A 26,159-nucleotide genomic window follows, 5' to 3' on the forward strand; every position below is an offset into this window, starting at 1 on the left:
AATACATAGTGAATTCCAGGTCAGCCTGAGCTGGAGTGAAACCCTACCTCAAAAACAAAAAAAACAAAAAACATAAAAAAGCAAAAATAAAAACCACATATAAGGTACCATGAATGAGAGTGGAAATAACTAGAAGTAACTGGCAGAACAGGATCTCAATGACTTTAGATAAAACTTGTAAGTAATACAGGATATGTTGAAATAAAAGATTTATTGACAATAATGAGTTATAAGAGATTGCTAATAATGACTGGGCAGATTGGGAGGGAGCTCTAGAAATAAAAATAACTGAAATTAATACATTAAGAGAGAATTCTAAGATACACGTTCAGCTAGTCAGGGGGCGGAGGGGACACATGCCTTTATTCCTAGCACTTGGGAGGCTGAAGTAAGGGGATAGCTGTGAGTTGGAGGCCAAGCTGGGCTAGAATGAGATGCTGCCTTAGAAAAACAACAAGAAAATAAAAAATAATCAAAAAGAAAATAAGGCTCAAAGAGATTAGTTAGAACTAGAAGTTCAGCTTTAACATATGTCCAGAAGAACATAGTAGACAGAAAATAGTTTTTCCAGCTGGTGAAAGTTGATAGCTCAGATTCAGCACATGTAATGTAAGTTGAGCTGGATAAAGAAAATAACTGGATAAGTGGTAGGCATTTGTTGGTGAAATTACAGGCTGCCACAGACAAAGCCATTGCAGAGATAGATGGAATACCTATGAAAGATTGTTTCACTGAAAGCAAGATGTTAAAAGTACCTGGAGAAAGAACTAGTGTATAGTTAAATGGTCTTAAGAACTGGGACAAAATGAAGCTTTCAGATAAATAGACTGTATTGCCAATAACCTGTTATTTAAGGGGCTAAAGCAAAGACTGGCTTCAACACCTAAAGTGTTTCATTAGTTTTTGTTTTTTAAAAGGTTTCTTTTTAAAAAAAAAAAAAATTATTTATTTATTTGAGAGAAAGAGGCAGAGGTGGGGGGAGGGAGAGGAAATGGGCACACCAGGGCCTCCAGCCACTGCAAATGAACTGCAGGTGTATGTATCCCTTATGCATCTGGCTTATGTGGATCCTGGAGAATGTGAGTCCTGGAGAGTTGAACTGGGATCCTTTGGCTTTGCAGGCAAGTGCCTTAACTGCTAAGCCATCTCCCCTGCCCTATTTTTTTATTTTTTTTTATAAGAAAGGGTCATGATCATCACTAGGATTACAGGCATCTGCCACATTTTTGACTCTTAAGGAGCCTTTGAAATATAACATTTTTGCTTATTTCCATACAATTTCTGATTTTAGTTGGTCTGAGTAGGGATCTGAACATCCCAGATAGAGAAATCACTATTTTGAAGAACCAACTTCAGGAAAGAAGAAAGATAGCAGGAAAAAAATGTTAGATATATGGTAAGCAAAGAAAATGGTAAATGGAGGGATGGAGAGATGGCTTAGCAGCTAGGGTACTTGCTTGTAAAGCCTAAGGACCCAGGTTTGATTCTCCAGATCCCATGTAAGCCAGATGCACAAGGTAGCGCATGCATCTGGAGTTTCTTTGCAGTGGCTAGAGGCCCTGGCATGCCCATTTTCTGTGTCTGTCTCCCTTCCTTCTTCCCTTCTTCTGTCTCTAATGAATAAAACATAAAAAGAGAGGAAAATGGTAAATAGGTAAAGCTGAAACAAACACGGACTGTATAATAATAACTATAATTATTTTTGTTCTTTTTTATTATTTTGTAAAAAATTTCTAACTTTATTGTTTGACACACAGAGAGACAGAGACAGAGGGGGGCAGATAGAGAGATAATGAGCAAACTAGGGCCTCTAGCTACTGCAAATGAGCTCTAGTCACATGAGCCATCTTGTGCATCTGGTTTATGTGGGTACTGGGGAATCAAACATGGGTCCTTAGGCTTTGCAGGCAAGCACCTTAACTGCTAAGCCATCTCTTCATCCCATTTTTTGTTTGTTTTTAAAAGTGTGTAAGAATAGCTGGACATGGTGTTACATGCCTTTAATTCCAGCAGTGAGGCAGAGGAAGGAGGATCCTGTGAGTTTGAGGCCACCCTGAGACTACAATGTAAATTCCAGATCAGCCTGGGCTGCAGTGAGACCCTATCTTGAAACCTCTTCCCCCCAAAGAAGGCATATAAAAATATATAAAGCTTTATTATTTGTCAGAAGGAAAGGAAGATTGATTCTCTTTAAGTATATGCATTAACATGGAAAGAGGATGAATAAAAGAATTGAAATAGAGGGTTCAACTTTTTCAAATCAGTAAAAGAGAAATAATTGAGCTAGGAGAAACCACTAGCTAAAAAGACAAAAGACAAAACAACAACAAAAAAACAAAACAACAACAAAAGGAGTGCCTTTAATCCCAGCACTCAGGTGGAAGAGGTAGGAGGATAGCCATGAGTTTGATGCCACCCTGAGACTCCATAGTGAATCCCAGGTCTGCCTGGGCTAGAGTGAGACCCTACCTTGGGGGCGGGGGGAGACAAAAAAGGAGAAAATACTCAATTTTTATTCTAAAATTTTGTTTTATTTATTTGAGAGAGAGATAGAGGGAGAGAGAGGAAAGGAGGGAAGGAGAGGGGGAGAGTGGGTGTTCCAGGGCCTTTAGCCACTGTAAACGAACTCCAGATGCATGTGCCACCTTGTGCATCTGGCTTACATGGGCTGGGGGAATCGAACCTGGGTCTTCGGGCTTTGTAGGCAAAAGCCTTAACCACTAAGCCATCTCTCCAGCCCCCCAAAGGAGAAAATATTTAAATTAAAAATGGAAAAGTGGGTGATAGTGAATTAAAATCCTGATGTTTATAAATTTCAGTGTTGTTTTTTTTTTTTTTTTTTTTTTTTTTTAGGTAGGGTCACATTCTAGCCCAGGCTCACCTGGAATTCACTATGGAGTCTCAGGGCGGCCTTGAACTCATGGCAATCCTCCTACCTCTGCCTCCAGAGTGCTGGGATTAAAGGCGTGCACCACCACGCCCGGCTATTCAGAGATATTTCTTATCGTAAGTTTAGCTTCTCAGGATAGCCCTAAGGAATGAATTTATGGTGTAGCATACTTGTCAAGGAAGTAGCACATCTGATCTCCTGGTTAAAGACCAATTAATGCAGATATGCAAGATAGAGATGCCAAAAGAATGGATGCCTTATTTCTAGAAACCTGACAAGTAAATGTCTCTCATTTTCACAGCCTCATACGCTCTTACAAAGAGTCAAAGCCTGTACAACAGAAGAGGATCAGGAGAAGCTCATGCAAATCACGAGTCTGCATTCACTGAATGCTTTCTTGCTGCCAATTAAAACTGTGGGGGTACAGGTTAGTTCCATGACTTCATTAGTTGTGACATAACCTTCTGCCCTTGGCTCTTTGAATGGTTTTGAACTAGGAATTAGATAAGAAAATTAAATGTAGATGTATATACATTATGTTTAGGAAAATAATGTAATTTTTTATGTGTGCATATGTGTGTAGGGTATGTGCACTTATGTATGCATATTCATATGTATGAGTGAGCTGTACATGTGTGCCTATTGAGGCCAGAAATCAATATCTGGTGTCTTCCTCAGTTGTTTTCTCTGAAATAGGGTCTCTCCCTGAATTTAGAGCTCACCAATTTGGCTAGACAAGTTAAACAGTGGTCCCAGGGATTCTCCTGTCTCTGCTTCCCCGGCACTGGGATGTCTGCCATTTTATGTGGGTGCTGGCATTCTGAACTCAGGTCCTCATGATTGCATGGAAAGCACTTTACCCACTGAGCCAACTGCTAACCCTAGAAGGCAGTTTCACAGGATGTTTTTTGAGTAAGTTGATAGGAAATAAATGCTTTGGTAGGAATTTTTAGTTTCTGAACATTCTTTTGAAAAGTATCCCAAAGTAAAATGATTAAAGAGCCATTTACACAAGATTGGCTTTCTTACTTCTTCCTTGAGAAGCAGGTACCAAGAGCCTGTTTCCTGGCTTATCTATATAGGTATAAGATACATTGTGGCTTTAGAAGTCTTTAACTAAAAGAAGGTTGTCAGATGAGTATGTAGGTGGACCATTCAAATTTTCCTCTCAGCTTTTACATATACAGTTACAGTGTTATGTGCCATATTAGCATGATGAGGTACAATGGATAGTTATTATTTTTTGTTGACAACTTCCGTAGTAAACAATAAACCATGATGATTCTCTCCCCCCTTCACAACTCCACCCTCCATCATATTCCCTCCCCATTTCAATCAGTCTCTCTCTTTTATTTTCTTTTTCTTTTATTTTTTTTCTTTTTCTTTTGATGTCATCATCTTTTCCTCCTATTATGATGGACTTGTATAGGTAGTGCAGGCACTGCGATATCATGGGTATCCAGGCCATTTTGTGTCTGTAAGAGTGCATTATAAGGAGTCCCATCCTTCCTTTGGTTCTTATATTCTTTCTTCCACCTCTTCTGCAATGGACCCTGATCCTTGGATGGTATGATAGAGATGTTTCGGTGCTGAGCACTCCTCTGTCACTTCTTAGCACTATGGTGTCTTTTGAGTCATCCCAGAGGTCACTGTCATCTGAAAAGAGAAGCTTCTCTAACCAAAAGTGAGAGTAGCTTTACTATATGGGTATGAATATTAAGAAAAGGGCTTACTGGGCAGTTTGGTGAGCATATTATATGCATTTAGCCAGACACCAGTAGGTGTTACACCCCTGGGGCTCATGACTTCCCTTATCACAGGTTTTCAGTATCAGGCATGTGTTCCCTCCTGTGGAGTGGGCCTCCAGTCCAATTAGAGAGCGGTTGGTTTCCTTTATAACAAACATGTCACTATTGTACCTGTTGTGTCTTTTGGCCTGACTGTCCAATTTTTTTTTGTTGTTGTTGTTGTTTTTCCAAATTTTTATTAACAGCTTCCATGATTATAAAAAAATATCCCATGGTAATACCCTCCCTCCCTCCACTTTCCCCTTTGAAACTCCATTCTCCGTCATATCCCGTCCCCTTCTCAATCAGTCTCTCTTTTATTTTGATGTCATCTTTCCCTCCTCTTATGATGGTCCTGTGTAGGTAGTGTCAGGCACTGTGAGGTCATGGATATCCAGGCCATTTTGTGTCTGGAGGAGCATATTATAAGGAGTCCTACCCTTCCTTTGGCTCTTACATTTTTTTCTGCCACCTCTTCCGCATTAGACCCTGAGCCTTGGAAGGTGTGATAGAGATATTGCAGCACTGAGTCTGCGGTCACTTCTTTCCAGCACCATGATGCCTTCTGAGTCATCCCAGAGTCACTGCCATCTGAAAAGAGAAGATTCTCTACCAAAAGTGAGAGTAGCATTAATATAAGGGTATGAACATTAAGAGAGGTGCTTACTGGGAAGTTTGGTGAGCATAGTATATACATTTAGCCAGACAGCAGCAGATGTTACACCCCTAGGGCTCATGACTACCCCTGTTTTAAGTTTTCAGTATCAAGGATGTATTCCCTCTCATGGAGCGGGCCTGCAGTCCAATTAGAGGGCAGTTTGTTTCCACCATTATAGCCGTGCCACTATTGCACTTGTTGGCTCATTTGGCCTGACTGGCCAAATATAAGGCTTGCAGTGTCCACTGTTGAGTATCTTCACTGGTGGTTTCTCTTTCTTCCTTTGAACTGCATGCAAAATGGCTTCTCCCAGCTTTCTGTTAGCTGGTCTGCATGGAGGAGGTTATCAGCTCAGTTCCAGCAGGATATCTCAGTGGCCTTGCGGCCCAAGTATGTGGAGTCTTCAGCAATAGGGACTTACCATTTATTCCTGGTGTGAAACCAAGAGCCTCGACAATGGTCTGTAATGTTTTGGGGGCATCAGGGACCTCCCTGGCCAACAACTCACTGGGAGGTATCCCATCCCTGTCACTGAAAATTTTCTAGCAACAATCTATGGATTGTGAGTGTTCCATTGCCCAAAAAAGTAGGATTCCATGTGATTTATTTATATCCTCTTAGATTTTGATTAGCCTTCCCTCCACCTTTCCTATACTCGATCTCTTCCCCTGAGCTCACTTGGGGCCTTTCACCCCCATTAATCTATTCTTCTACTTACTTTTTTTGTTGTTGTTTTTTTGAGGTAGGGTGTTACTCTAGCCCAGGCTGACCTGGAATTCGCTGTGTAGTCTCAGGGTGGCCGCGAACTCTCAGCAATCCTCCTACCTCTGCCTCCTGAGTGCTGGGATTAAAGGCATGTGCCACCACACCTGGCGTTCTGGTTAGCCAATTTTAAGGCTTGCAGTGTCCACTGATGACTTCGTTCTCTCCCATGGAGCTGCATGCAATAGAGCTTTTTCTGGCTTTCTGTGAGCTGGTCTACAGGGATATTTTCAACTCAGCTCTAGCAGGATTTCTCAGTGATCTTAGGGCCCAAGAATGTGGAATCTTAAGCAGTAGGGTCTTAGCATTGATTCCTGTTGGGAAACCAAGAGCCTCAGCAATGGCCTGTGATATTGTGGAGCCATCATGGACCTCCCTGGCCAACAACTCCCTGGAAAGTACTCCCTGGCACTGAAAAATTTTTAGCAACCATCTATGGCTTCTGGGTGTGACAGTGTCCAAAAAAATAGATTTCCATAAGATTTATTCATACCCTCTTAGATTTTGATTATCCCCAAAACCCTTCCTTTACTTAATCTCTTTCTCCGACTACACTTAGCTCCTCCACCACCCAGGAATCTGTTCTTCTATTTACATATATACAATGCCATCCCCTTAAGTCCTCCCTTCTCCTCCCTCCCTTATAGCCCCTTTCTAGCTTATTGACCTCTGCTATTTTTATTCCAACTCATATACAAGTCCAAACATTTGTAGCTAAGATCCAAATATGAGAGAGGCATGTGATGCTTAGCTTTCTAGGTCTGGGTTACCTCACTAAGTATAATCCTTCCCAGGTCCATCCATTTCCTTGCAAATTTCATTTTTCTTTACTGCTGAGTAAAACTCCATTGTATAAATGTACCACGTCTTCATTATCCAGTCACCAGTAGAGCGGCTTCTAGGCTGGTTCCATTTCCTAGCTGTTGTGAATAGAGTGGCAAAGACATGGATGTGCAGGTATCACTAAGGTAGTATGATGAGTCCTTAGGATATATGCTTATGAGTGGTACACCTGGGTCATATGGTAAATCTATTTTTAGCTGTCTCAGGAATCTCCACACTGATTTCCACAATGGCTATACCAGATTATATTCCCACCAGCAGTGTAGAAGGGTTCCTCTGTATCTGCATCCTCCCCAGCATTTATTGTCATTTGTTTTCTTGATAATAGCTATTCTGACAGGAGTTCAGTGGAACCTCAAAGAAGTTTTAAGTTGCATTTCCCTGATGGTTAAGGATGTAGAACTTTTTTTTTTTTTTTTTAAATATGGAACGCTTCACGAATTTGCGTGTCATCCTTGCGCAGGGGCCATGCTAATCTTCTCTGTATCGTTCCAATTTTAGTATATGTGCTGCCGAAGCGAGCACTTTTTTTTTTTTTTAAGATGTTTTAAGTCATCTGTATTTCTTCTTTTGAGAACTCTCTAGTTCCATAGCTCATTTTTTATTTGGGTTGTTTGATTTCTTACTTAGTTTTCTGTGTTCTTTGTATATCCTGGATATTAATCCTCTGTCAAATGTATAACTGGCAAAGATTTTCTCCAATTCTAATGGTTAACCTCTTTGCTGTATTCACCATGTCCTTTGCTGTATAAAAGCTTTGTATTTTCATGAGGTTCCAGTGGTTGATTAGTGGTTTTATTTCCTGAGTAACTGAGGTTATATTCAGAAAGTCATTGCCTATGCCATTATGTTAAAGGGTTTCCCCTGCTTTTTCATCTTTCATTTTCAGAGTTTTGGGTCTTATATTAAGATTTTTGATCCATTTTGAATTATTTCTTATGCATGGAGAGAGAGAGAGATTTGTTGAAGGGGCTGTCTTTTTTCTCCAATAAGTAGTTTTGGAATTTTTGTAGATAGTCAGGTGACTATCTATAGCTGCCCGTATTTATATCTGAGTCCTCTATTTGATTTCATTTATCTAAATGTCTGTTTTGTGCCTGTACCATGCTATTTTTGTTACTGTGGCTCTGTAATACAGATTAAACTCAGGTATGGTGATACCACAAACCTTACTTTTGTTGCTCAAAATTATTTTGGATATTCACAGTTTTTTTTTGTTGTTTAATTTACTTATTTGAGAGTGGCAGAGAGAGAGAGAAAGAGGCAGATAGAGAGAGAAAGAGGCAGATAGAGAGAGAATGGGCACGCCAGGGCCTCCAGCCACTGCAAACGAACTCCAGATGTATGCACCCCCTTGTGCATCTGGCTGATGTGGGTCCTGGGGAATCAAGCCTTGAACCAGAGTCCTTAGGCTTCACAGGCAAGTGCTTAACTGCTAAACCATCTCTCTAGTCCTCGAGGTTTTTTTTTTTTTTTTTTGCTTCCAGATGAATTTTAGGATTTTTTTTTCTATTTCTGTGAAGAATACCATAGGAGTTTTGATGGAGAGTGCATTAAATGTGTAGATTGCTTTTGGTAAGATGGACATTTTCACGATAATGATTCTTCCAATCCAAGAACATGAGATGTCTTTCCATTTCCTAGTATCTTCTGCAATTTCTGTCTTTAGTGTTTGAAAGTTTTCATTGTAGAGATCCTTCACTTCCTTGGTTAGGTTTATTCTAAGGTACATTATTATTATTGCTATTATTATTATTATTGATGTGGTTGTGACTGGGAGTGAGTCCTTGATTTCATCCTCTGTATGTTTGTTATTAGTATATAGGAAGACTACCAATATCTGTGTTTTACTTTATATCCAGCTACGTTGCTAAAAGTGTTTATCAGTTCTAACAGTTTGCTGATAGAGTCTTTAGGGTCCTTTATGTATAGAATCATATCATCTGCAAATAATGATAATTTGATTGCTTCCTTTCCAATTTGTATCCCTTTTGTGTGTGTCTCTTGCCTTATTGTTACTGCTAAGACTTTCAGTACTATGTTAAATAAAAGTGGGGGACAGTGGACAATCTTGTCTTGTTCCTGATCTTAATGGAAAAGCTTCAAGTTTTTCCCCATTTAGTATTATGTTGGCTGTAGGTTTGTCATAAATAGCCTTTATTTATTTATTTTGGGTTTTTTTTTGCCTTTATTATGTTGAGATATGTTCCATCTGTTTCTATAGGACTTTTATTAAGAAGGGATGTTAGATCTTGTCAAATGCCTTTTCTGCATCTATTGAGATGATCATGTTATTTTTGTCCTTCAGTCCATTTATATAGTGTATTACATTTATCGGTTTGCGTATATTGAATCATCTCTGTATTGCTTAGATAAAGTCTACTTGTCGGGGTGAAAGATCTTTTTGATATATTCTTATATTTTGTTTGCCAATATTTTGTTGAGAAATTTTGCATCAATGTTCATGAGGGAGATTGGTCTGTAATTTTCTTTTTTTGTTCTGTCTTTGTCTGGTTTTGGTATCAGGGTGATGCTGGTTTCATAAAAGGAGCTTGGTAGAATTCTTTCCTTTTCTATTTTATGAAAAGTTTGAGAAGCATTAGTGTTAGTTTTTCCTTGAAGTCTGGTAAAACTCAGCAGTGAATCCATCTGGGCCTGGATTTTTTTTAGTTGGGAGATTTTTTTTTTTTATAACTGTTTTTATCAACGTACTTGTTATAGGTCTATTAAAGTGGTTAATCTCACTAGGCGTGGTGGTGCACACCTTTAATCCCAGCATTCTGGAGGTGTTCGAGGCCACCCTGAGAATACAGAGTGAATTCCAGGTCAGCCTGGGCTAGAGTGAGACCCTACCTTGAAAAACCACACACACACACACACACACACACACACACACACACACACACACACAAAAAGCATTTAATTTCATCTTCATTTGGTTTTGGTAGATCATATAAGTCAAGGAAATCATCCATTTCTTTCAGATTTTCAATATGTCCCTAAGATTTTTTTTTTTTTTTTAATTCTCTGGTACCTGTTGTAATGGAGCCTTTTTCATCTGTAATTTTATTAATTTGTGTCTCTTCTCTCTTTTGGTCAGATTTGCTATGAGTTTATCAATCTTGTTTATCCTTTCAAAAGAACCGATTCTTTATTTCATTGTTTGTATTTTTTTGTTGTTACTATTTCATTAATTTTTCCCCTTATGTTTTTTTCTCAATTTTTTATTAACATTTTCCATGATTATAAAAAATATCCCATGGTAATACCCCCCCCCACTTTTCCCTTTGAAATTCCATTCTCCATCATATCCCCTCCCCATCTCAATCATTCTCTGTTTTATTTTGATGTCATGATCTTTTCCTCCTCTTATGATGGTCTTGTGTAGGTAGTGTCAGACATTGTGAGATCATGGATATCCATCCAGGCCATTTTGTGTCTGGAGGAGCATGTTGTAAGGAGTCCTACCCTTCCTTTGGCTCTTATGTTCTTTCTGCCACCTCTTCCACATTAGGCCCTGAGCCTTGGAAGGTGTGATCGAGATGTTAGTACTCCAGTCACTTCTTTCCAGTACTATGATACCTTCTGAGTCATCCCAAGGTCATTGCCATCTGAAAAGAGAAGATTCTCTACCCAAAGTGAGAGTAGCATTAATTATAAGGGTATGAATATTAAGAGAAGTGCTTACTGGGCAGTTTGATATGCATAGTATATATATTTATCCAGACATCAGCTGATGTTATACTCCTAGTGCTCATGACTACCCTTGTTTTAAGTTTTCAGTATCAGGGATGTATTCCCTCCCATGGAGCAGGCCTCCAGTCCAATTAGAGGGCATTTGGTTTCTACCATGATAGACGTGGCACTATTGCACCTGTTGGCTCATTTGGTCTGGCTGGCCAAATATAAGCTTGCAGTGTCCACTGTTGAGTATCTTCACTGGTGATTTCTCTCTCTCCCATTGAACTGCTTGCAGAATGGCTTCTTCCAGCTTTCTATTAGCTGGTCTACATGGAGGAGGTTATCAACTCAGATCCATCAAGATTTCTCAGTGGCCTTGCGGCCCAAGTATGTGGAGTCTTCAGCAATACAGTCTTACCATCTTCCTGGTGGGAAACCAAGGGCCTCGGCAACGACCTATAATGTTTTGGGGGCATCAGGTACCTCCCTGGCCAACAACTCAGTGGACGTATCCCATCCCTGGCACTGAAAATTTTCTAACAACGATCTATGGCTCCTCAGTGTTCCATTGTCCAAAAACCAGGGGATTCCATATGATTTATTTGCATCCTCTCAGACTTTGATTAGCCCTCCCTCCACCTTTCCTTTACTCAGTCTCTTCCCCTGACCTCACTTTGGGCCTTTTCGCCCACGTTAATCTTTTCTTCTACTTACATATATATAGTACCAATCTATTAAGTACCCTCCTCCCTTTCTTTCTCTTCCCTTTGTATCTCCTTTTCAACTTACTGGCCTCTGCTACTGAGTTTTTTCCTTCTCACACAGAAGCCCAATCATCTGTAGCTAGGATCCACATATGAGAGAGAACATGTGGCACTTGGCTTTCTGGGTCTGGGTTACCTCACTTAGAATAATCCTTTCCAGATCCATCCATTTTCCTTCAAATTTCATAACTTCATCTTTCTTTACCGCTGAATAGAACTCCATTGTATAAATGTGCCACATCTTCATTATCCACTCATCAGTTGAGGGCCATCTAGGCTGGTTCCATTTCCCAGCTATTATGAATTGAGTGGCAATAAACATGATTGAGCATGTACTTCTAAGGAAATGGGATGAGTCCTTAGGATATATGCCTAGGAGTGCTATAGCTGGGTCATGCGGTTTAGCTGTTTTAGGAACCTCCACACTGATTTCCACAATGGCTGGACCAGATTGCATTCCCGCCAACAGCGTAGAAGGGTTCCTCTTTTTCCACATCCCTGCCAGCATTTATGATCATTTGTTTTCATGATGGTAGCCAATCTGACGAGTGAGATGGAATCTCAGTGTAGTTTTAATCTGCATTTCCTTGATGACCAGGGACGTAGAACTTTTTTTAGATGTTTATATGCCATTTTTATTTCTTCTTTTGAGAACTCTCTATTTAGTTCCATAGCCCATTTTTTAATTGGCTTATTTGATTTCTTATTATTTAACTTTTTGAGTCCCCTAATCTTTTATGTCTTCCCATCTACTGATTTTCGGTTTGCCTTGTTCTTTTTCCAAGCCCTTTAGGTGAAGCATTAAGTTGTTTACTTGTGACCTTTCTACTTAAAGCTATAAATTTTCCTCTTAGGACTGCCTTCATTGTGTCCCAAAGGTTTTGGTATGTTGAATTCTCAATATCGTTTGATTCTATAAATATTCTTATTTCCTTTTTGATTTCTTCAATGACCCATTCATTATTTAGTAGTGTAGTTTTATTTTCCATGATTTTCAAGAGTGTTCCATGTGCTGCTGAAATAAATATGTATTCTGCAGCATTTGGATGAAATATTCTGCAGGTATCTATTAGGTCCATTTGTTCTATGACTTCATTTAATCTAGATGCATCTGTTTATTTTTTGCTGGGATGACATGTCAATTGATGAGAGTGGGGTTAAGCGCTTGCCTGTGAAGCCTGAGGACCCCGGTTTGAGGCTCAACTCCACAGGACCCACGTTAGCCAGATGCACAAGAGGGCACATGCATCTAGAACTCGTTTGCAGTGGCTGGAGGCCCTGGCGCGCCCATTCTCTCTCCCTCTCTCTATCTGCCTCTTTCTCTGTCTGTCACTTTCAAATAAATAAATAAAAATATTAAAAAAATATTTTATTTTTATTTATTGGACAGAGGAGAAAGAGAAAGAGGGAGGGAGGGAAAGAAGGGGGCGAGAGAGAGAAAAAGAGAGAGGGAGGGAGAATGGGTGCGCCAGGGCCTCCAGTCACTGCAAACGAACTTCAGATATGTGCGCCACTTGTGCATCTGGCTAATGTGGATCCTCGGTATCGAACCTGGGTCCTTTCGTTTTGCAGGCATATGCATCAACTGCTAAGCCATATCTTTAGCCCTTAACTATTTTTTATTCATTTATTTATTAGAGAAAGAGAGAATGGGCATGCCAGGGCCTCCACCACTGGGTAAACAAACTCCAGACGCATGTGCCCCCTTGTGCATCTGGCTTATGTGTGTCCTGGGGAATTGAACTAGGGTCCTTTGGCAAAAATTATTGGAGAGCACACACATGTGTTTGTATGGGGGGGGATGTGTGTGTGTGTGTGTGTGTGTGTGTGTGTGTATGGGCACACCAGCGTCTCTTGCCTCTCTGAACAAACTCTATAGACACATATGCTACTTTGTGCTTCTGGCTTTATGTGGGTACTGGGGAGCTGAACTTGTGCCAAAAAGCTTTTCAAGCAAGCACCTTTGGTCGCTGAGCAATTTTCCAGCCCCTAACCTATTTTTTGATTTAGATAAAACTATTAAAAATTATTGGTTATGCTTCTTTTTTCAGGGTGACTGTCGATCCTACAGTTATGTGTGTGGAATCTCCAGTAAAGATGAGCCTGATTGGGAATCTCTTATTTTCCTTGCTAGGCTTATACCTCGAATGTGTCACAACATAAACAGGTATGTTCTGCATGAAGCAGGGTAGATATGGAAGCATAGATGAAGTGTAATGGATGGATATATAACTTTAAGGTCTTTCATTAATGTAAGACTAAAAGGCTCAAGTGTACTTTTATATAAGTGGTAGTAGATAAAAGAATGATTCTGCATAGTACTTGTTATACTTATGTCCTTCAACAAACTTTTCCTTTCCCTTTCTGTTTCTTTCCTTTCTTCTTCTTCTTTCTTGTTTTTTAGTTAACTTCTCACTTTAGTCCAGGCTGACCTGGAATTCACTATGTAGTCTCAGAGTGGCCTCAAACTCTCAGTGATCCTCCTACCTCTGCCTCCCCAAGTGCTAGGATTAAAGGTGTGCGCCACCATGCCTGGCTTTTTTTTTCTTATGCTTTGGCTTTGGTTAGGAAAACACTTTATATTAGCTTACATTTTTCAAAACAACTTTTATTTATGTGAAAGAGAATGGGCTTCTGGCCACTGCAGATGCACTCCAGATGCATGCACCACCTTGTGCATCTGGCTTATGTGGGTACTGGGGAATCAAACCTGGGTCCTTAGGCTTTGCGGGCATGTGTCTTAACTGCTAACCCATCTCTGTAGCCCTAATTATTTATTTTTGATATTTTGTTCTCTATTTATTTATTAGAGACAAAGAGAGGGAGAGAGAGAGAATGGGTATGGCCGGGCCTAAAGGCACTACAAACGAACTACAGATGCATGCACCATCATGTGCATCTGGCTTACATGGGATCTGGAGAATTAAAGCAGGCACATGTATAGATGACTTTCAGAACACTTCTCACTGTCCACTTGGGATTACAGTTGCCTTTTTTCTTCAACATGAAGTCTGGGGATTTGAACTCAGATACTCTGAGTTGTGCTGCACTTTATCCACTGAACCATCTCCCCAATCCTACGTTAGATTTATTAACAGATTTATAATCTTTCTAAAAGAAAGAATTAGGATTTTAAAGGCTTTTGTTTATAATTTTTACTTTATTTATTAGAGAGAGAGAGAGGACAGATAGAGAATGGGTGCACAAGGGCTTTCAGCTACTTCAAACAAACTCCAAACACATGTGCTACCTTGTACATCTGGCTTACATGGGTCCTGGTAAATCAAACCTAGGTCCTTTAGCTTTGCAGGCAAACACCTTAACTGCTAAGCCATCCCTCCAGCCCAAATAATTTTTTTAATGTCTATTTTTATTTCTAACCGAGAGTGAGCAAGCACACAAGCATGAGCAGGCGGGCACACATTAGCATGTCGGGGCTTCTAGCCCCAATGTAAATGAACTCCAGATGCATGCACCAGGTTTTGCATTTGGCTTTTTGTGGGGACTAGATAATCAAACTCTGTCTGGAATGCTTTGTATGCCAAGCACCTTTAGCTGCTGAACTATCTCCCCAGTCCTCTAAAACAGTTACTTTATGTACAATTCAGAATTTCACTTGTTTAATCCCAGATGGCTAATTAAATGTTACTTCAGAGTTGTTTCTATTTTATACCCCCCCCCACCATTGTCAGTCTTCCCAGAGCACTTTCCTTTTTTTTTTTTTTTTGGAGGGGAAGAGTATAGTGTGTATGCATGAGTGTGTGTCCAGATGCATATGCTTCATGTGCACATGTGCAGAGACCAGAGGGGGTCTGCTGTTGTTCTTCCCCCTTATTTACCAGAGACAGGGTCTCACTGAACACTGAGCTCACTGTTTTTTTGAGTCTGGCTGACCAGTGAACCCCAGTGATACTCCTGTCTTTGCCCCATCCAGTGCTGGAGTTCCAGGCATATGTGGCCATACCTGGGACCTGCGTTTTAAAAAAATACTATTGTTTTATTTTATATTATGTAAGGTTATTCTCTTATCACCTTTTCCCAGCTCCTGGAGACAATTCTTAGTGGGATTATGATATTCACTAAAGGGTCATGAAGGCCTCCGTCAGTCCCTATGAGATAGTAGGGGACTGTACCTCAAGATATTCTTACTCACTCTATGGCTCTTAAAATTTTTCAGCCCCCTCTTACACAATGTTTCCTGAGCCATAGCAGGCCTTAATACACCTTAAGATTTCTAATGCATATAGCATATTGCAATTTTGAAGTCATTTATTTTAGTATAATTTTGAAGCTAGATCTCCGTTGGGGCTAGCCTTGAACTTACAATTGTCCTGCCTCAGTCTCCCGCGTTGATAGGATTAAGGCATGTACCATCACACCTAGCCAGTTTGAAACCTTAGCATAAAGAAAAACCTATTTATTTATTGAGCTTTTAAAGTTCAAACTGAAGGTGTTGACAGGGCCATGTTCTCTCTGAAGACCCTAGTGAGGTAGATACTTCCTTATCTCTTTGTAGTGACTGGTGATTCCTGGCAGCTCTTGGTTTATGGCAACAAAATTACAGTTCATCCATCTCCACTTTCACATGGCTGTGTGTGCTCTTCCTGTCTGTTTTCAAATTTCTCTGTTCTTGAAGGACAGTGGATATTAGATGAGGATTCCACCTAATCCACTATGACTTCATCTTAAATTGAATACATCTATAGAGACTATTTCCAGCCATAACTACTGAGTGGACCCGACTTTTTGGGGACATCACAACCTAGTACATTATTATATGACAAAATAATTAGAATGTTCACATGCATATACCTTTGCACAGTCAAAGATAAAACTTTGAAGGAAGTACATAAGGCACACATCCTCCTTTAGGCTTAGATCCTGTCCTTCCAATTTGAGGACTGAAGTGAGAAAGAGAGGATCCTAAAAACAAATGGAAGGAATGGTTCATTTTGTGTCTTGTTTCTTTTGCTAACATGTATGTCTTTAATTTTAACCTCTTCTAGAGTTGTCTATGTCTTTGGCCCACCAGTGAAAGAACCTCCTACAGATGTTACTCCTACTTTCTTGACCACAGGGGTGCTTAGCACTTTACGCCAAGCTGATTTTGAGGCCCATAATATCCTCAGAGAGTCTGGTAAGCTGCTCATCTTGTTTCTTACTGCACACCATGACAAGTGTTTGGAAGCTTGGCTTTATGACTTCTACAGTAGGATGTAGCTTTTGCTTTTAGATATTTTCATTTTGTTGTGGATTATGGAAGGCTTTTTAAATTAATTTTTTATTAACAACTTCCATGATTGTAAACAATATCCTATGGTAATGCCCTCCCTCCCCCCATTTTCTTCATTGAAACTCCACTCTACATCATACTCCTTCCTCCCTTAATCAGTCTCTCTTTATTTTTATGTCATGATCTTTTCTTCCTATTATGATGGTCACGTGTAGGTAGTGTCAGGCACTGTGAAGTCATGGATATCCAGGCCATTTTGTGTCTGGAGGAGCACGTTGTAAAGAGTCCTACCCTTCCTCTGGCTCTTAGCATTCTTTCTGTCATGTCTTCCACAATGGACCCCGAGCCTTGGAAGGTGTGATATATTGCAGTGCTGAACACCCCTCTGTCACTTCTACCCAGAACCATGATGCCTTCTGAGTCATCCCAAGGTCACTGCCATCTGAAAAGAGAAGGTTCTTTACCAAAAGTGAGAGTAGCATTATTACATGGGTGTGAACATTAAGAGAAGTGCTTACTGGGCAGTTTGATGAGCATAGTATATACATTTAGCCAGACAGCATCTGGGAAGGGGTGTGTGTGTATATAATTCATTTATTTGAGAGAGAAAGCGTTAGAGAGTGAGAGAGAGACTGGGCATGCCAGGGCTTCCAGCTATTGCAAATGAACTCCAGATTCATGTGCCCTCTTGTGCATCTGGCTTACGTGGGTCCTGGAGAATCAAACCAGGATCCTTTGGCTTTGCAGGCAAGCACCTTAACTGCTAAGCCATCTCTCCAGCTTTGGAAGGTTTTTATAATGTTATCTTTTACATAAAACTCTACCATTGTGGCCATTTGCAGGTATACCCAGAGTGGTCTCACTCACACTCCAGCTGAGGTTGAACAGGCATTCCTCTTCCTTCTTGTATCAGTTCTTATACTGCAAACAGGTGTCCTCTCCATGGTATACTTGGTGTCATGCTTTTAGCATTTTCTTTCTTTTTTTTTATGACTGGATATTTCAAATCACTCTCAAGCATAATGTTGAAGAGCTTTGTGGGTTCCTAAGCACAAGAAGGCTGAGAGAGTTCCTTCTGAGAAAAAAACCATGTGTTAGATAAGTTTAGGCATGAGTTGTCCAGGCTGTTGGTTGTGAGTTTTCAATATAATAAACAAGCAGAAACACACATAAAATATGGTACTATTTAGAATAGTTGATGAAAATGTGACCAGAGGCTTTTACAAACCTAACCCTGTATTTCCCCTAGGAGAAGTTGGTCAGTGTTCACTAAGTCAGTTTTTACAGGATAAACCTTGGAAACTAATAATCACTTGTCCCTCTTTGCATCTCATTACTGGAAAAAGTCACTATAGTGATCACATTCTGTTGTGTGTGTTTTGTTTTGTGATAAGCTCTTAATATGTATTCCAGGTTAGCCTTGAATTTGAGATTCTCTTACCTTACCCTTGAGTGCTAGGAACACAGGCATGCATCACCATATACAGATAAAATTCTGTCTTTTTTGTATTTATGCTTGTGTTTATTTAAAATGCTTTAGAGGGCTGGAGGGATGTCTTAGTGGTTAAGGCGTTTGCCTGCAAAGCCAAAAGGACCCTGGTTCAATTCCCCAGGACCCATGTTAGCCAGGTGCACAAGGGGGTACATGTGTCTGGAGTTCATTTGCAGTGGCTGGAGGCCCTGGTGCACCCATTCTCTCTTTCTTTCTTTCTCTGTAAAATAAATAAATAAATATAAAATAAAAAATAAAATGCTGTAGAAATATTTGAATTCAGTGCATGAAGACCATGTGTGTTTGAGGGGGGGGGTAGTAGATACTTTCTGGTAGGATTTAATTGGTTTAGAGTGTTTTTTTCTATGATATAGTGATGGGTTTACATTGTCCATTCTCTAGGTTATGCTGGGAAGATTAGCCAGATGCCTGTGATTTTGACTCCGTTACACTTTGATCGGGATCCACTTCAGAAGCAACCTTCATGCCAGAGATCTGTGGTTATTCGAACTTTTATTACTAGTGATTTCATGACTGGTGTACCTGCAACACCCGGTAGTGAGATACCTGTCGAGGTAATTTATGTATTTTTTTTCTAATGTACATTATCATTGTCTCATACATTACTTAATATAGTGACTAGAATAGGCACTGGCAAAATTGGTATTTCTGGGATTCATTCTTTGTTGTTAAGATAGTCTTGGTTTTTTGAGGTAGGGTCTCACTCTAGACCAGGCTGACCTGGAATTCACTATGTAGTCTCAGAGTGGCCTTGAACTCACAGCGATCCTCCTACCTCTGCCTCCCAAGTGTTGGGATTAAAGGCATGCACCACCACACCCAGCAGAGTCCCTCTTTTAATTTCTGTTTCCACTTACTTGACCATTTAATACAGTATAACAGAAAAAGGCCTTAAAGTTAATAAACTGATTATTTATGATTATTGTAACATAACCACCTACGATCTATAATTTTATCTAATCATCCCAATTTCTACTTTATAGTTTTCTCACATAAAGGAAAAATTTCTAGATATGAAGAAAAGTTTTTTTTTTTAAATAAAGAAATAAGGATGAAATTTGGTGGTATTATACCTAGGCATCAATGAACTGCCTAATGTTCTACCTATTATCAATTATAATTGCAAGTTTTCTTTTTTTTTTTTAAATATATTTTTTGTTCATTATTTATTTATTATTTATTTGAGAGTGACAGACACAGGGAGAAAGACAGATAGAGGGAGAGAGAGAGGATGAGCATGCCAGGGCTTCCAGCCACTGCAAACGAACTCCAGACGCGTGCGCCCCCTTGTGCATCTGGCTAACGTGGGACCTGGGGAACCGAGCCTCGAACCGGGGTCCTTAGGCTTCATAGGCAAGCGCTTAACTGCTAAGCCATCTCTCCAGCCCCAAGTTTTCTTTTTTGTGTGAGACAAAAACCTTATGTATCCCAGGCTAGCCTCAAATTAGCAGTGTAGTTGAGGATGACCTTCAGCTAATGATCCTCTTTCCTCCACCTCACCTAGGATTATAGGTGTGTACCACCATGCCAGTTTATGTAGTGCTGGGGATTACACCCAGGGGTCTTGTGCATGCTAGGCATATATTCTACCAACTGAGTTCTATCCCTAGACCTACCATTTCATTATTGATCACTTTCATCTACCTTCTAAATTTTCCACCAGAGTATTCCAGAGAAGCTGTTTATATAATAGCTACTATAAGTCAAACAGACTTGTATTCATTGAGCATTTCTTCAGTACACTTAGTGTGAAGCTCTGGGTTGAGGAATGTGGCTTAGTATCTGTTTTCCCTGCCTTCACTCAAGTTGGTCAAATCTCTAGCCAATCAAGTGACAATAATTACATGCCACCTTGGTAACCTCACAATTATAGTTAAGCTGTCAATAATTTACAAAGTATTGGATTAAACACACGACATAACATGCTTGTATGCCGTAGCAGTGTCACATTGCTGAATGTGTTTTTAAGCATTATGGGCTATAACAGCCCCAACATTTAGACTAGCTGCTGTTTGTGTATGACACATTGAATGGTACTGACTTTAAGTTACTATATGTAAGCTTAATCAGAGAACATCCCTTATATATGAGGGTTAGTATGTTTTAATTTTAAATTGTAAGCGTAAGTCCTCTGGGCCTATTGGACACAGTGGATTCTGACTCTTGTAACTTTTCTTTTTATGAACAGGTGGTGTTAAAGATGGTCACAGAGATAAAGAAGATTCCTGGTATATCTAGAATTATGTATGACTTAACATCAAAGCCCCCAGGAACCACTGAGTGGGAGTAATAAACTTCTTGTTGTATTAAAGTACCGTGTGCAGTTTAAATTCATTAGAAACCACTCTTTATTATTGACCTGCAGTACTGTAAAAAGTTTCTGGAGCAACTGTACCATATTTAACTTCTCCATAGCAAAAATCCGTGGCTTGTGTTGAGTTGGGAATCGGTAATCATTAAAAGGGACTGAAGAGTTTGTATGGGTAAATAATAAATGCACCACTGTCTGTGTGCAGACAGATTGTTATTGCTTTTGCCTTTGCCTCACTTGTTACTATGTATGAACTCATTGCTGTTGATTTCTCTGTTTATATGAAGGTAGGTGACTTTTGGAATATTAGTGGGCTTCAGTTTCCTTGCTAGTTTCCCAAAACTGTTAGAGAACCCATTAATTTATCAGTGTAAATTACTACATATGCCTTTTGAAGAAATCTGAGTTTTCCTATAAGTAATTTAATTTTTCTAAAAGGCAAGGAAGGGATGATCATATTAATAAAAAGTATAGGAGGGCTGTTCCAGCCAGCCACGTTTTGTGGGATACCTGAGTGGTAAAGGGTAGGTGGAAAAGCTCCATGAATTGTGAACACTCTCAAAATCCTTTCAATCATGTTTCACATAAATGCAGTGCTTCTCAGTGCCACTTTAATAAAGTAGTAAGGCTTAAATTACCAGCTCCCAAACCTTGCATAGAAAGCTTTGTTCACTCCCCAGAAGAGACTGCTCAGTGATGGATGCAGATAAAGCTTGTTTTGGTTGGTCAGACATATAATTCTGAGGTTCCAGAAGCCATGATGTAGCCCACAGCTTAAAAATGGGAGAGCAATAGGCTGGGCATGGTAGTGTACTTTTTTTTTTTCTTTTTTAGTGCACATTTTTAATCCCAGCACTCGGGAGACCAAAGTAGGAGGATCTCTGTGGGTTTGAGGCCACCCTGAGACTACAGAGTGAATTGCAGGTCAGCCTGGCCTACAGTGAGACCCTACCTTAAAAAGAAAAGAAAAAAAAAGTAGGGGGAGCAAAAATATATATATTATTTGATAAAAAGTTGTAAAATGACTTTTTTTTTTTTTTGGTTTTTCGAGGTAGGGTCTCACTCTGGCTCAGGCTGACCTGGAATTCACTATGTAGTCTCAGGGTGGCCTCGAACTCTCGGAGATCCCCCTACTCTGCCTCCTGAGTGCTGGGATTAAAGGCGTGCACCACCACGCCCGGCTGTAAAATGACATTTTTGATCTAATCTGTAGACAAAAGTCTTGACTCATGGAAAGTATTTGCCAAACCTTGTAATTCTTTCTACTAGCTGTAAGGGATGGTTTAGGAACCAGTACAGGACTTGTTACCATCTGTTTCTAACAGATAAAGTGTAACATTAATAAGCCTGACAAAATAAATAGCAGTAGATTTAAAGTTTGAAAGATATTATCATGCTTTTCTCTAGCCAGTTTTTCGTCAGGTTGCTGTCTCTTACCTAGTTTAGAAGATCTTTTCCATTCCAGTACAAATTGCTGTTTGGGTTTCAGTGTTAGATGCAATATAAGGATACATAGCTGAAGTCCTCTTTTCTGGCTGGTCTAGAGGAACCAAGAAGACAGGATCTGTCTAGTAGGCTGAAACAGGAGTATTTGACTTATACAGAACATGAAGAGCTCATTCTGTATCCTGACTAGGAGATACTCATAATGCACTACTGGAAGGAGTAATCTGGTGTTAACAGATTCAAACAAATTGTTTTGTTACCTTAGAACTAGAATAGACAGCCCATAAAATACCAAGAAGTCAGCACATTTGTTGATATAAAAAAATTAATGTTTTAGCACCAATGTCTATGGTTTTGTATTCAACAAACAACTGGAATTAGAAGGAATATTATATAGTTAGACTAGAATGATGGCTGTCTGTCTAATTGCATCACTGAGTATCCTGGACAGTTTCTGACTTTATTCCATTACTTAGTTGGAATACTTTTCTTCCTAGTGTGTGTGTGTACTATTAGAAAGGAGTCAAATCAGTGAAATACAATTTATTCCCAAATTGTCAGACATAAGAATTTTCAAGAACCAAATACTAGTTCTGTCTTACTGGCCCCACTAATGATCATCAGTTTTGTTAGAAATAACAAAGCTAACCTGGCATAATTTCTGAAGAGAAGTCTTTAGATATAGCAAGGAAACAGTATTTTGCCATTTTCTCCTTTCATCTTGGGATAGCTGCATGCATCATAAAAGGATTTTCCTCACTGTTTTGCTTATCTACTGACAGCCAGTTTTTGTGACTAACTTGGACTGATTATGGAGCAATGAGAGTGATTTCATTTATTTATTTTTTGGTGTTTCAAGGGTCTCACTCTAGCCCAGGCTGACCTGGAATTCACTCTGTATTTTCAGGGTGGCCTCCAACTCACAGCGATCTTCCTCTGCTTCCCAAGTGCTGGGATTAAAGGTGTGGGCCACCGTGCCTGGCCAGTGAGGGCACTTTCGAATGAATGCACTATTCATTTTTACTGCTTTGCCCTGCTATTTAACAGCGTTGTGAACTTGGGTATGTTGTACCTGCTTGTTTGTAAAATGAAACACCTGGATTAAATGTCTAGTGCAATCTAGCCCTGCATTCCTATATACTTATAAACAGAAGCACAACAGGAGGCAGTGGAGAAGTTGGATAGTTTTAAATTACTGGTTTTTCAAGGTAGGGTCTTGTTCGTAGCTTAGGTTAACCCTGGAACTCACTCTAGTCCTAGACTGGCCTCAAACTCACAGCCTCTTGAGTGCTGGGATTAAAGGTGTGGGTCACCATGCCCAGGTTTAAGTTATATTTCCCCTCCCTGTAAACTGGGGGTTAGACCAGCAAGATTTGTCCTCTTCAGAATCTTCTGAAGTGAGATGACACTGGATAAATACCTATTGAAATATTCTGGTGGTAGTCTGTACTGTGTACACTTTGAGACAAGTAGAAAGTACTACTCTCCCTGTTAAGAGTTCCAGAAAGCTGTCTGTTCTGTCCATGAGTCCAAACCTTGAATAATCCAAATGGAGCATATACCTTTTGAAGAACAGATTTTTTTTTTGAAGTAGAGTCTCACTTTAGTCCAAGCTGACCTGGAATTCACTATGTAGTCTCAAGTGGCCATGAACTTACTGTGATCCTCCTACTTCTGTTTCCCGAGTACTGGGAGTAAAGGTTTGTGCCACCATGCCTGCCCCGGCTTCCCTCTTTTTTCTTTTCTTTCTTTCTTTCCTTTTTTTTTTTTTTTGGTTTTGAGGTCGGGTCTCGCTATAGGTCAGGCTGACCTGGAATTCACTGTTATTTCAGGGTGCCCTCAAACTCGGCAATCCTCCTACCTCTGCCTCCCAAGTGCTGAGATTAAAGGCATGTGCCACCACGCCTGGCTTCCCTCAGATTTTTTTTTTCCTGTTTATTTTATTTATTTATTTATTTGGGAGCTACAGACACAGAGAGAGAATGGGCGCACCCTAACCCTAACCCTAACCCTAACCCTAACCCTAACCCTAACCCTAACCCTAACCCTGCAAGCCACTGCAAGCGAACTCTAGACATGTGCGCCCCTTTGTGCATCTGGCTAACGTGGGTCCTGGGGATCGAGCCTCAAACCAGGGTCCTTAGGCTTCACAGGCAAGCGCTTAACCACAAAGCCATCTCTCCAGCCATTCCCTCAGAGTTTTAATGTAAGAAATTTTCTGTCTTTGTGTCTGCTGTATTATTGTTATAACCTTGATACTTACATGAAGTCAATGCAAGCAACCTTTTGAGCATTCTTCTTTCTGGTTTTTCAAGATAGGGTCTCACTGTAGCTCAGACAGCCCTGGAATTCACTATAGTTTCATGGTGGCCTTGAACTCATGGCAATTCTCCTACCTCTGCCTCCCAAGTGCTGGCATTAAAGGTGTGTGCCGGGCTGGAGAGATGGCTTAGCGGTTAAGCGCTTGCCTGTGAAGCCTAAGGACCCCGGTTTGAGGCTCGGTTCCCCAGGTCCCACGTTAGCCAGATGCACAAGGGGGCGCATGCGTCTGGAGTTCGTTTGCAGAGGCTGGAAGCCCTGGCGTGCCCATTCTCTCTCCCCCCCCTTATCTGTCTTTCTCTCTGTGTCTGTCGCTCTCAAATAAATAAATAAATAAAATTTTAAAAAAAAATGTGTGTGCCATCACACCCAGCCAGACCTGAGCGTATTTTTTATAAAGAAATGTTTTTAAAAAACATTTTATTTGAGAGAGAGAGAAACAGAATGGGCATGCTAGGGCCTCTAGTCCTGTAAATGAACTCCAGATGTTTGCACCACCTTGTTCATCTGGTTTATGTGGGTCCTGGGGAATTGAATCTCAATCCTTTGGCTTTGTAGGCCAGTACCTTAACCACTAAGCCATCTCTCCAGCCCCTAAAATATTTTGTTAATTGGAATAGGTAGTATAGTTGTTGTGAAATCACTGTAAAGGTTATGGTATACTGCAGTGGCTTGTGTTGCAGTGTTGTGGGTATAAAAGTTTTGCTAGCCGGGCATGGTGGCACATGCCTTTAATCTCAGCACTCTGGAGGTAAGAGGTAGGAGGATTGCCATGGGTTTGAGATCACCCTGAGACTACATAGTGAGTTCCAGGTCAGCCTGGGCTAGAGTACTTGGGAGGCAGAGGTAGGAGGATTGCCATGAGTTTGAGGTCACCCTGAGAGTATAGTGAATTCCAGGTCAGCCTGGACTAGAGTGAGACCTTAACTCTAAAAACCAAAAAAGGGGGGGAAAAAGTTGTGCTAAATTAATGTGAAATGATTAAATCCCTCTTGTCTTTAATAGATTTCATACAGGAGGAAATGATGACCTTCATAATTTGTCATTAGCCTTTGTGTGTCTCAAAAAAGAGAAGCAAGAGCACAGGAAGCAGAAATAGAAATGTTCAAGTTAGCTGGACATGGTGGTGCATGCTTTTAATCCGAGCACGGGAGGCAGAGGTAGGAGGATCACCATGAGTTTGAGGCCACCCTGAGACCACATAGTGAATTCCAGGTCAGCCTGAGCCAGAGTGAGACCTTACTTCGCAAAACCAAAATAAATAAATTAATTAATAATTCAAGTTATCAGAAATAAATTATGGAACTGGAGAGATGGGTTGGTGGTGAAGTCACTTGCCTGTAAAACCCAACAACCTGGGTTCAGTTCCTCAGTGCCTCCATAAAGATAGATGCACAAAATGGTGCATGCATCTGGAGTTTGCAGTGGCTAGAGGCTCTGGTGTGCTCATTCATTCTCTTTCTCCGTCCCTCTCTGTTTCTCTGTGTTTGCAAATAAAAAATAAAAATAAATGTAAAAAAATAAATTGGGTTTGTGAATAATTTTAATCAATTTTCCTTACATATATGAAAACATGTTAGCATTTTCCCAATTAACAGTGAACACAATTCAATTAACTAGGTAGCTTATTAAAATGATCAGCTAAAGGTATATGTGTGTATGTGTGATTCTAAAATAAGTCACATATATATACCTATGCTTATGTGACTTCTTAAATTTTTGTTTATATTTGTTTTAATATTCTCAGTTTCTCAAAATAACCTTTACCAATTTAGTATGTGAGTTAAGGTGATTTTTGTTATTTTGCTGTTTACAATGCTGGGAATCCAACCCAGGGTATTAATGCAAGCACTTGACCCCTTAGCTACATTGAATGCCCTTAGACTCTTATTTGAAGCTATGTTATGAGGTGACCAAACCCATCCACAGTATTTGTATGAGTAAGTATTAAA

General features: G+C 40.1%; 1 protein-coding gene and 1 non-coding gene across 2 annotated transcripts in view; one reads left to right on the forward strand and one right to left on the reverse strand.

The window, feature by feature from the left end:
* Positions 1–20,442, forward strand: part of Gmps (guanine monophosphate synthase) — a 77,502-nt gene extending 57,060 nt beyond the window's left edge. Inside the window, exons 12-16 of the mRNA XM_004652101.2 lie at positions 3,192–3,317; positions 13,437–13,552; positions 16,392–16,522; positions 18,513–18,685; positions 20,320–20,442. Coding sequence (XP_004652158.1) covers positions 3,192–3,317; positions 13,437–13,552; positions 16,392–16,522; positions 18,513–18,685; positions 20,320–20,421 — 648 coding nt within the window. The 3' untranslated portion in view covers positions 20,422–20,442. The remainder of the gene's footprint in view (positions 1–3,191; positions 3,318–13,436; positions 13,553–16,391; positions 16,523–18,512; positions 18,686–20,319) is intronic.
* On the reverse strand, positions 7,359–7,465 carry LOC123453366. Its single transcript, XR_006632759.1, has one exon. It is a non-coding gene; the product is annotated as a U6 spliceosomal RNA (small nuclear RNA).
* Positions 20,443–26,159: the final 5,717 nt, after the last annotated feature.

The sequence above is a fragment of the Jaculus jaculus genome, chromosome 11 (genome assembly GCF_020740685.1).
Source record: "Jaculus jaculus isolate mJacJac1 chromosome 11, mJacJac1.mat.Y.cur, whole genome shotgun sequence".
Lineage (NCBI taxonomy): Eukaryota > Metazoa > Chordata > Mammalia > Rodentia > Dipodidae > Jaculus > Jaculus jaculus.